Source organism: Marmota monax, unplaced genomic scaffold (genome assembly GCF_021218885.2).
Source record: "Marmota monax isolate L192 unplaced genomic scaffold, Marmota_monax_Labrador192_F-V1.1 WCK01_AAM20220418_F8-fsc00020, whole genome shotgun sequence".
In the NCBI taxonomy this organism is placed as follows: Eukaryota; Metazoa; Chordata; class Mammalia; order Rodentia; family Sciuridae; genus Marmota; species Marmota monax.
The window spans coordinates 16,805,564-16,817,627 of record NW_026692912.1 but is presented as its reverse complement, the minus strand read 5'-3'; the positions used below and the strand labels follow the sequence as shown (position 1 = coordinate 16,817,627).

Genomic DNA, 12,064 nt, shown 5'->3' with positions numbered 1-12,064 from the left:
AGACACATCCCAGCACCACTCCCTTCCTCCAGCTGCCCTCTGCCCCTATGCTTGTCATAATCCAAACCAAGAAATCCCTAGGGAAGAACCTCCCTGGACCCATGGTGCACATGGCCACCGTGCAGACACATGCAAAGGGGAGCTGGAGGAGGGTGCTGCAGACTCTCCCATCATGGTGTAAATGAGAGGAGCCCAGCAGTGTGTTTGAGACTTTGCACAGGGAAACAGTGGCTCTGATTGTCTTCTTGGACCATCATTAAGATTATATGAAGTCACACTGGCCATTCCCAGCGCAGATTCTGCCAACCTGAATCTCTAGACATTACGTGAGGCTACTATGACTAGGAGAGGATTTTCACATGATTGTAACGTGATTATTATTGCCACCCTTTGTTAAGTACTTGTTAAGGATGGCCCAGGCCAGGAGCTCTCGCATTTAATCCTTAGAACAACCCTGTGTGGTATTATCCCATTTCATGAGCAAAGAGATTGTGGTTCAGAGGTGAAGTCATTTGCCCAAGGCCACACTGTGGAAGCCTAGCAGAAATGGGATTGGATTCCAAATTCATCGGCTACCAGCTTCTGTGCACTTGCTATAGTGCTTCACACTACCTTCCTAAAACAAGTGTTTGGTTTTCCAAATGATAGCTGGGGTTATTTACTTCATTATCTCTAAGTCCCAAATGTATCACTCTTAACAAGGGCCTTTGTCTGTCTTGGCAGTTTTTTTAAAAAATTGAAAGCAGTTTCAATTTTATGAAGTCAGAAAGGACCTCTAATTAACTTGAAATAGTCGAAGGAATTGATTCCCTTCTTTTAATTGGAAAATAATTTGCTCCAACTAAGCATTTAAATTCTTAGTTTCAGCTGACAATGAATTCTTAACAGCTGAGATTCACCTCCTGCAATACAAGCCCTGTACTGTGAACCCAGATAGCCCTTGACTAGCCTGCCAGGGGCTGGCAGGTGGGATTCTTCACCTGGATGGTGTTTGAGTCACTAAATATACCTCTTCATCTCCTATCCCAGTGGCATGCATCCGAGTGGCAGAGAGGGGGCTTCTCCTCTTCTGTGTCTTCTGTGTCTCTTCAGGGGAGAAATATCACCTGAAGTAAGCAAAGACAGGGGTCCCTCCTCAAACCCCACACAGATGTGGCGCATGATTCCCACTTCCTGTCTGCAGACCATGAAGCTGGAGGCATCACCTTACCTTCCTACTAGAGTGTGCAGGCATCTGGCTTCCAGAAAACCCCCTTTCTATGAAAGGTACCCTTTCTGGAAAAAAAAAAAAAAAAAAAACAGTAAAGCCCAGCTTTTTTAATGTGTTCATTCAAAGTTCATTTAAACAATCTAGATTATGTTCTTTCCATGCCACCTCCCATTCTGTTCCTTGATGGTGTCTAAGCCGATTTTCCCCTCCCCTTCTCTTCCCCCTGCCAGTCTTTTCAAGAATAGCTTCAGGAGATAATGTTCTATAGAGAGTGTCAGTGTATTTCAGGTGACACAAGCGGTGAAGGCATTTTATAGAAATGTGGCTTGTCACCATTGGACTGTTGACAGATCTATTAGTGCACCCTTTTCAATTTTCACTTTTCCCCCCTTTGGTCGTACAGATTTCCACAGACTTGATATTTTGCAGTTGTTCTTGGAAGAGCTGTTTTGTAATTGAAACTCTAGCATTGTTCAGTACATGCAGGCCCAGGGTCTCCAGTGCTCTCCAACTCCCTTTCTTGAGCTAATTTAGGATTTGGCTTCGCCTGACCTCTCTCACTGCAGTGGAAAATATTTCCTTGACTTTTTTCTTCCCCTCCCTTCCACCCTCTCCCCTTTACACAGAACCTATCTATGTGGCTCCCCAGAAGCATCTAATACAGACATCTCAAGTTTGGTTTCTGCTCTGAAATTGAGGCAGTTCCCAACAAAGATCCAATTTTCAAATGTACTGGGTTGCCACCTCACCTCCTCTAACTCTGCATAGCAATGGTGACCTCGCAGATATAATCAAGAACCCAGTCTTGCCCTCTTTGCTCTTGCCTTGGGTTTGAATTGCAAATAGAAAATGTGGGGCTGACCTGTGGAGAGGTCATCACGGTGTGTGGAGGGTCCATCTCTAATGTGACTGAGCAGGGCCCCTTCTCCGTCCCTTGTTCATTTGTGCTGCAGATTTTCAAAGCATCTGAAAGAGGAGCTTTCAGGATATCTGTGACCATTGGCAAATAATTGTTCATAGATCCTATAGCATGGCTTTATTCCACACCTGCTCTGCTTCTGCCCAGCAACAAAAAAAGAAAGATGGAGAACATATTTCTCTGGATAAATGGAGTAAGGTGGTCAAGTTCTGCTCCAGTTTGGCCTCCTTTGAAATCTGACTTGCTCAAAATTAGGAAGAAGAAATGGCAAGGATGCGATGCAGCTATCACTTCCTAGGGGAGAACATGGTGCCTCCATGGAGAGTGTGGCCCTGCCAAACCTGCTCTGCAGAAGAATGTCAACAAATTGCCTTCCGCTGCGGCACCGAGCCATGCTGGCATGAGGGGGCCCTGTTTTAAGTGATAGCCACATAACCTTCCCTCACCTGCAGGAAACATTCAAATACATAAGGATGTCTTTCTGTGCCTACTGAGGAATCCCTAAAATTTTTATCTTTTTTCTTTAGTATCCGAATATGTAACCAAATGGGCCCATTTCACAGCTCTTTGTATAGTTTCTAAATCCCTGATCTTTTAAAGACAAGTCAAGCTTGTTTAGAGTCTCCGTGATTGAAAGGAGCAAATTCACAGTTGGCTTGAATTTCTGGCCAAACATTTCTGAGCGCAGTGAAGGGAGTGAGCCAGCACATGAGGGGCAAGGAGAGCCAGGTAGACTCTCATAGCACAGACATTTTCACACCTTATCATACGACTGTCAGCTCCCTGTCTCCAGACACATTAAAATACGCTGCAGCCTCAATCACACAGACTCCAACTTTGGCTACTAGTTTGATATCAATATTCATATTTTAATTTACATTTGGTGTGGTGGGAGGTAGGCTGGGAAAAGGAGGACGCAGCATGAATCTCAAAGTAGAGAAGGTAGCACTCCCATCAGCAAACTAAGTCAGACACAATACTGCTGCAGCCTCACACCTAGGGTGCCTTTAAACTCCTCCAGACAGAAATGTGGCATTTGAGCTTCTGAGGCAGAAAAGCCAGTTCAAAGCTGGAACATTAACTGTGTGGCCTTGGGTGAGTTACTAGACCTCTCTTAACCTAGTTTTCCTCATCCATAAACTGGGGGAAATACCAATTTTTGTTGGGTTGTCAAAAGGATTAGAAGAGATAATGTGTTTAAACAGCAGCACTTAGTAGCCCCTCCACAGATGAGAGTAGTGATTCTGAGTGTTTTCTTATATCTCACATCTGGAATAGCTGGTCTGCCCAAATACCCACATGCACACATCCTGATAAATAGCTTCATGTTGCTCATGCCACCATTAGAGCAAGGTGTCTAGAACAGCTCTGAGGGAGCCCTCCCTTGGTTATGACCTTCCCAACCTTGCAAACCTCCCACCTCATTGCCCAACAGGGAGAAGGACGCATCAGCCATTCCATATGAAGGCTCTGCTCTCCACCTTCTGTCCCTCCTGTCCACCTCAGCTCCTCCAAGGCCACACAGACCCCTGCTGTCCTTGTAGATCCTGAGAGTCTGAGTTGCTGCCTCCCTGACTGCTCATGGAGGTCCCAGGACATCTTAGACCCCTTCTTGCCTATCTTCTCTGAAAAGGTGGAGGTTAGCTCTGACCGACTGTTTATCGCACAAAACGCTTAGGGAAGATAATAGGAATAGAATTATATTCCGCCTCTTTCATCGCTACTGAGGGATGAGGTGTGGTAGAGCCCCCGTGCTCAGAGCCTCAGGGCTCCTGAGAGAGATTTGCCACCCTGCAGTGGCCTCTGATCTGCAGCTCCGTCTAGTGTCTTCCTTCTGTGTGACCCTTCAGGAAGGAATAGGCTTACCCTTCCCATCAGCCTCTTGCTTTTGCTTTTTAAAAATGACATTTAGAAGGTCAGTTTTTCCCTGTTTGCAAACAAAATACATGTTTATTGAAGAAAATTCAACAAATCAGAGAAGCAAAAAAAAAAAAAAATGATCTCATTTCATAGCCTACATTTTCACTTAGTACATCCTGAGCATATCCCAGGCCACTATATATTTCTTCCATTTGTCATTGTTTTAAAGGGCTCCAAAAATTTTATCTGCTGGGCACCTAAGTTCCAATTTTTTAGGCAAATATTCTCATAAGACTGTGCAGCAATTTTTATTCTTTAATTAGGATAAGTGTCTAAAAATAAAATTGGTGGGCCAAAGGACATGTGCATCTTTTAGGTCTTTTGTATAAATTGCCAGTTTGCATTCCCACCAGAAGGGGATGAGAACCTACTGCCCAGGTCCTCTGCGGCAGCCAGTGAGTTCTTAGACTACAGCTTCCTCGGTCGTGGGTGGATGCTGCTGCTGCCCAGGCCTCCACTCCGTGCAGATCTTCTGCTGGAAGGTGCAGCAGAGGCTGCACACTGTTCCTGTTTTTTTCTTGACACGGCTCCTCCTGCTCTGCTCCCTGTGGCATCATAGGAGGAAGCCAGTTGTCCTTAGGTGGAGGAAGCAGTTGTCCTTAGGTGGAAGAAACAGTGACAAAGTGAAAAAAATCAGTGAGCCACAACCTTCATAAGAAATGAAATTCACAAGAAATTTTATGGCTCTGAATCTTCCAAGTAAAATGAATGTACAGCACTGCTTTTTAATACCCAGGCACATTTGTATATTACACACATTTGCCTTCCAAATGTTCAGCTAAACTTTAAGATTTACTACAGAGTGAGTGCTAGATTTAAGAGAATCCAAGATAGAGAACCCAAACCCTAAGAACTCACCGTCTGTGGGGAATCACAGGTAGCGTAGGGTGTGGTGGATTATGATCAGTTTAGAGCTGGGGTGTAGCTTGGTCATTGAGTACTTGCCCAGCATGTGAGAGGAACAGGTTTTGATCCCTGGCACTGACAGAAAAAATAATAATAATCTAACAAGATGGGTTGCCAAGGAGAGAGAGGTCACTCCTGATGAGGTGGTAAGTCCTCCATCAGTTCAAGAGCCATTATCATGTATGCTATTTTCATGGGTCAATGTGGTATAATTGCCAGGATTGATAGTTCTAGGTTCCTCTGCTTCCTAGCAGTGTGGCCTTGGATAAGTTACTCTCTCTGAGCCCTACTTCCTTACCTATGAAAAAAGTATACTCCTGTTTACCTTATGATTATCATAGGGACTATGTGAGAACAAAGGTCAAGGGTCCAGAAAAGTGCCCACCAGGGCAGGTGTTCTCCAGGGAAGCTTTCTGTCCTTTGTAGGAGGAAGTGTCTAATGTTCAATTTTCATAATGCTTAGACATTTTTCAAATCCTCCTCATATCTCATCTAATTTAACCCATCACCCAGTAGCTTGGAAATTTGCCAAACAGGTTATAGTCTCCTCATTGTAAAAACGAAGAAATAGTTGTGGAGAGATTGAGTAAATTGGAAAGATTAGATGATTGATGGTAAAAACAAAGCTAGGAGACACTTTTCCAAAAACAACCACATGCATTTTCTTTTTTAAAGCACCTATTATCTTGTAGTTTCTTAATTTTTCTTACCATGCTACCTTGCAGCTCCATTTTTTTCAGGCTCGCACATGAAATGGTTACTGTTTGGCTTGTTCAACCTCTCGTGTTTATTTTCTGGGTATCCCCACCTGGATCCAAAATGCCCCTTTGGCCCTCTGTTGCTTTCTGGCACAGGAGGAGCCCCTCCCCTTTTTTGTTCCACTTGACCTAAGTGCCTTGGAGCAGCCCCTTTCTGAACAAGGCAGTCAGCAGGCCCTTTCATCATTGAGCCTTAGCCTGGCTGACTGACTGATCTGACATGGGCCAACTGATCCAAGGCCTCTCTGTAAAGTCAAGAGGTCACTACCTCCCTATGTTGTTTACCAAGAAGTAGACTCCTCAGACTGGCCTCTACAGGCCGCCAATTCCTTGGGAAAGGAGGCCAGCGGATAGGCACCTAAAGAGCAAATTAATATGGTATGGGAGGGGCATCTGTGCAATTCCCACAGTTCATTGAGTAGCTAATAATGGTCAAGGCACTTATCTGGTCTCACCTGTCTTCTTTAATTCTCATAGCTACCATAGCCTCATTTTATAGATGAAGAAACCGAAGCTCAGAGATGTTATATGTTTCCTCCTTAATACAGGATTATTCAATAAGCAACTACTTTCCCCCGTGTCCCACTTTCTCTCTACTTAGCTGAGAAGTTAAGAGTGATCGGTTATCTCTCATGTGCAGAATTTAATGAGTTTTAAGAGGGTGTGGTCTGTTGATTAAAATGTGTGTTTTTACAAAGAAAAGAATTGGCAATTATATTTATTATTTAATTCAGGCTATGAGTTGTTTGTACTTGGTTTAAAAAAATGATTGTTTACATGTAATTTTTACATTTATTCTCTATCCCATTCCAGTCAAGATCAAAGCAACTTTCTTGACCCGAATACAATATGTGATGCTTATTGCATTGCACTTGTGGACCATATCCATGCTCCAAATAGCCCACGAGCGCCGTCAGCTCTAGCGCTAGCCAAAGCAGCCATTGCCTGCCTTTTGCACATTGGGTTTTTCTTTTCCTTCTAATGTGACTTCATTCTTCAGAAGCACAAATTAAATGTAAATTTCTGGATTGAAAAATATTTCTTTGTTTCCCTAAATATTCCCCAGTCAGAGCCCTAAATCAGAATTCACACTCTTTATTCTCTTTTAGAAAGACTGGGTGAGGGGAGAAAGAGGGACACAAGCACATCCTATTCACACACAGTAACATCATCAGCAAAGAACACGGAGAAAATGTCCACACTCACAAATAATCAAAGTAATGCAAATTAAAACAACAATGAGGTCTAATTTTTCACCTATTAAATTAGCGATACATTTTTTAAATGATAAGGCTAACAAGGACTGTGAAACCGATAATGCATCCATTGCTGGTAGTTGGTGTAAATTGGAAATTTGGTAGAATGAATAAAAACCCTGAAAAATGTTTATATCTTTTCACCTAGTAATTTTATTCCTAGGTATTTCCATGGAAGAAATAATGCAAAAGAAAGAAAAACTACAATATTTATCATGGGTATTTAGAAAGTTAAAAAAAAAAATAGAAACAAATGTCCAATAGCAGTGGAAAATGGTTTATTAAGTTGTTGCATATCTGCTCAATGAAATATTATGCATCCATTAAAATTGTTATTATAATTGTTATGTAGCACCCATGGTGATGCTTATAATATTTTGAGACAAAACAGGATATAAAATTAAGCATGAGCTGTGATTGCAAGTAATTTTTAAATGTGTGTAGATACCGTGAATATGTAAAAATGAAAATAGCTGTGTAAGATAGTATGAAAGATGATTTTTTTCACTATTAAGAATTAGTTATCTTTATAATTTAATGCAAATGATTTTAGTTTCTCTAGTCCTTAAAAGTCAAAGGGCCAAGTTAGCCTTCCATTTCCTCCATCTCTCCCAGGAGGATAGGCTTGGAATGTCCCGGAGGGAGTTCCATGGCAGGCCACTTAGCTGTGGGGTATGAGGGAGCCCCCGACACCAACCCCGGACCATACTCCTCCCCGCAGGACATCGCGGAAAACGGCTGTGCCCCCACCACAGAAGAGCAGCTGCCTAAGACTATGCCGTCCCCACTGGTGGAGGCCAAGGACCCCAAGCTCCGAGAAGACCGGAGGCCGATCACGGTCCACTTTGGGCAGGTAGGTACCCGATCCTTTTTCAGGGTCTGTTTGATTTTCCAGTTTGGGGGTTTGTTGTTTTGCTCGTAGCAGAAGCTGTAGCACATGCGGCAGACGGTTCCTCATTCCAACTCTCCTTGGCAGAGCAACTCCATGGAGTTTTTCACGTCGTCAAATGTTTATTTGGTGCAAACATGTTTTGAAGGTGAATTTTCAAAAATTTCGGGGAGACAGTCTGGCTCTGGTCATCAACTAGCTCCACTGCTGAATGAAGTCATTAAATGCTGCTGCTGCCTCCCCCACTCCCAGGCATTGCCTTTAAGATCCCTGTTAGCTAAGCATCTCATTAGAACACTTTAGCATCCCAGGCCCTTCTTTGCACCTTCAAATAAAAGGCAACAAGCGAAGTCTTAAAAAAAAATCAATTAGGAGTTCTTTATTAATGTACTTCCTGAAAATCAATATCAGGAGTCTTGCTTCTCAGAGTAAACACCCTCGCTACAGTTCTAGAGATCTAATTCTTTACCCAACTATTCTCAACGACTTGAGCATTTGAAAAATTGTCTACTCATTTTTTCCCCCTCTGTATAGAAACTAAAATTGTTTTTTCCATTCCTATCCATGGTCATCTTTTTGGTTGAAAAAAATCGTGTGCCCTTCCCTACTTCTCTTGACTCTGGTTAGCATAAGTCTTTTTGTTTGTTTGTGGTTTATGAGAATTGGCTCTGTTAGCAAGATATGGTTATAATAAGAATTTGCAAGATAATTTATTCTTAAATCACCTTTTTTAGCCACTTATTAGATGAGACATGATTAAACTAGTCTTTATGAATTTTACTTTAAATGTGATTGTGGTTTCACCATATGAAGGAACTAGAATCCTACCTTTAAAATATTTTTGGTTTTGAAAGACGTTTATCAAGGGCCTACTATATACCCAGCATAGAGCTATTTAAGAAATGAAGGGAACTGATGAAATGTAGCTGTAGCTATTATTGTAAGGTGTGAATTGGAATTGGTTGAAACATAAGAATCATTCTTCTCTAATCAATCTGTTCAGATAATACATTCATACATCTTTAACTTGGGGAGATTCACCCTCTTTTCTGATTTTACACTTAAAAGGGATATTCTGAGAATTGAAATGTAGTGCATGAAAGAAGCATGAATGGGAGGCGCTCGTTTGGTTAATGATTATCTTCAAATTGCACTGGAGTCTGCACCCCAAAGAGCTGCCTCCTCCCCAGGGTCAGACCCTGTTGGAAAGATCCACACCCCAATTCCCCGGCTGCTGCGCTTGCTGAAAGCACAGCCCCTGGTTGTCGCCAGCATGGCATTCCATAGTCAGCTTCCTGCTTTCCTTTGTCCTCATTCCTGCACACACTAACCTGCCCATGAAAGGAGCCCTTGCTGGAGTTTGGAGCCCATTACAGAGAAAGAGGGGGCGGGGGAGAGGGATTTCATGGTGTTAAACATTCCATTTTCGAAACACACAAAAAAAGGAGGCCCTATTTGAAATGGAGAAAGACCTTCTTTCCATTTCAGCAAGAAGTAGAGTTGCTTTAATGTCATATCCAGCTAAATGCAGAATAAGAGAGTGTGTGCGTGCACGCGGGTGGGGGATAAACAATTAAAAAAGCCACCCCAAACTCTGTTGAAATAAGAGCTGTCTGTGCCTTCACAGGTCTGCAAACTGGAGAGGATGAAAGTGGCTTTTTTTCCCCGTTTGTCACTTCCCTCACGTGGCTGCCAGCATTATGCAAGTGTACAGGAAGGCAGGATTTTTTTTAATGCATGCATGTGGATTAGGGTCAAGCCCCTAGGATCAGCCATGCAGCCGGCTCTTCCTTCCAGCTGCAGCCGCAGCGCCTACCCACAGCCGCGAGATGCCTTAATTGAGACGTGCTGTCAAAGTGACAAACACATTTGCATACAGTCTACACTCTATTTATTTTCTCTGGAAAGGTCTACAGTCTGCTGTTGGTTGAACATTCTTAATCAGTCCGCTGTAAGTGAACTGCCAGCTAGCTCACTTGTGCCGGCCCCTTCTTCATTAGGTGACAGATTAGCTGTGGGGGGATGGGCCAGCGAAACTGCAGACCCCTTTCTTTTAACTCTTTCCAGCTTTGCCCCACAATAGGTTGTCCTTGAGTCCTTCCCCAACTGCCTGGTTTGATGGGCCATTGGCCACAGCAGGTAGAGCCCCTACTACTGGCAGACATGAGTTTTGTGGACTTCAGATTCTTCCAAAAGAACAGGCCTTTGAATTCCAGTTCAAAATTTTTTGCCACACTCTCCTACCATCTGTACTATTTTTCTGTGACTTGATGGTTTTCTTTAAATAGGCTCAAACCAGATATCCATACCAACTTTCACCACGTCCTGAGCAGTTGGTTAAATCATAGGTTTAACATACTGGTCTAGTTTTTTTCTGGGCATATAAAAAAAAAATTAAGTGTTCATCAGGGATCACCGAAGCCAGTCATATAGGCCCAGTGCTATAGATTGTCCTTTTGGAAAAACAACAGACCTGCTCCCCACCATATTTTCTGTCACTTCCACCACAGCCCTTTGAAGGAATTTTTAACCCCATTTTATGGACCCAGAACTGGAACTCAGAAACATTAGTGGATCTGCCCAGGCCCACAACACCAGCATGGAAACCCAGGAGAGTCTAGCTCATGCCAGCTCCCTCACCCAGCAAGGACTTTATCTGGTCAATATGTCTCTTAAAGCTGATATGTCCCAGCAAGATAACTCATCTGGCCAGGTCATGCTCACTAACCTGAGAAAAGTTCTTCCCTAGGTTTTCATTTTTGTGGATTTCATTCTTTAAGAACACTCAGCTGGCAGACTGTTGATGGTTGCATTAATCTCTACCTTGCAAAGCTGGTGCCTGCACAGCCTGCCAAGGGAGCTCCATGGAAACATCCCACAGGGTGACAGGGGGTCCAACAGAGGCTATTTGCAGAGGGCTCTGCAGCAGGGGGCTGGTGAGAGAGGAATTTAGCAGTAGGACAAGACTGGCCACTGCCAGAGAGGGAAGGTGCTCTCTTGCTTTCTACCTCAGTTTTTCCTTCAAGGCTGAGACCTTCCCTCTTTTTATGCATCCATTCATCCATATGCTGTGTATAAGACAAATAAGTCTTCAGTCTCCACCCTTGTAGGTCATAAGGATGGTGACAGACCAGCAGATGGACAGTCCCAACCTCAGTGCTAAGATGAGAGGTGAGTCCAGAATGCTGTCAGGGCCTCTCAGACGCAACCTCTTATCCCCCAGAACTACTCTACATAGTCCCTCATTGGATCCTATGTTAAAGGATATTTTGTCAACATACCAAACTCAGTAGCAATTCATTTGTTTGCTAAAGCAGACATGTATTATCCACTCAGAGCTTGTGATGAGCAAAATAGATGCGTTTTTATTTGCCTCTGCATCTTGATCATGTATGGTTTCTTCAAAGGTTCAAAAGTGGTTCCAGAATGCCTGTTCCAACCTTGGAAAATGCTTAGTTTAGAGAGGCTTAAAGGAACTATTTTTCCCCTTTCTCAAGTTTAGAATCAGTTAAGATCCAGCAGACAGGAGACAGTCAAATGAGATTAAAATGACAGCTTCCCCCTACCACCACCACCCTCGTACTAGGAATTGGACCCAACAGTGCTCTAAGCACACTCGCAGCCCTTTTTATTTTTTTAAAACTGGTTCTTGCTAAATTTCTGAGGCTTGCCTCAAATTTCTGATCCTCCTGCCTCAGCCTTACAAATCACCAGCTTTTTAAATTAAGACTAAAGGAATATTGCATTAGACCTGAGGCCAAACGATTACTAAATCTTTGCCTCAGAATTTAAAAGACTCTTATGCCACGCAAGGTAAGTAGACAATGGCTCTTCAAAGGGAGGAGCTACAGGTGCAGGGGGAGCTGGAAGAAATGACAGAACATGCTTAGTTCCTTCCCAGACCCCAGGAGGGGGTCTTCTCCCAGGCAGGGGTGAGAATACAGGGCAGAGACAGGCTAAGGGTGCCCTCTGCTTTTGTCTCCTGGGATGGGGAATGGAAATTCCCTCCTTTCTGTGACCATAGAAGGGGTGAGGAAGCAGTGTCCTATACAAGGGCTGAGTACCCCATAGCTAGAACATCTTGCCCTGACCCCCTTCTCTTGAGAGGAGTCAATGGAGGCAGCACCCCATGGAAACTGCTGTGTACCTCCATTTAATCAGATGGCCAGGCCACTAGGTGCTTTTACATCTGTGCTCGTTGAATTA

The 12,064-nt window shown here is 43.4% G+C and overlaps 1 protein-coding gene across 15 annotated transcripts in view; it reads left to right on the top strand.

Annotated features, from left to right (window-relative positions):
* The window catches only part of Dennd1a (DENN domain containing 1A), a 512,715-nt gene that overhangs the window by 452,715 nt on the left and 47,936 nt on the right, over positions 1-12,064 (top strand). For all 15 annotated transcript variants that reach the window (XM_046451690.2, XM_058581714.1, XM_058581715.1 and 12 more), the window contains one exon: positions 7,691-7,822. In XM_046451690.2, the coding sequence (XP_046307646.1) occupies positions 7,691-7,822 (132 nt within the window). The remainder of the gene's footprint in view (positions 1-7,690; positions 7,823-12,064) is intronic.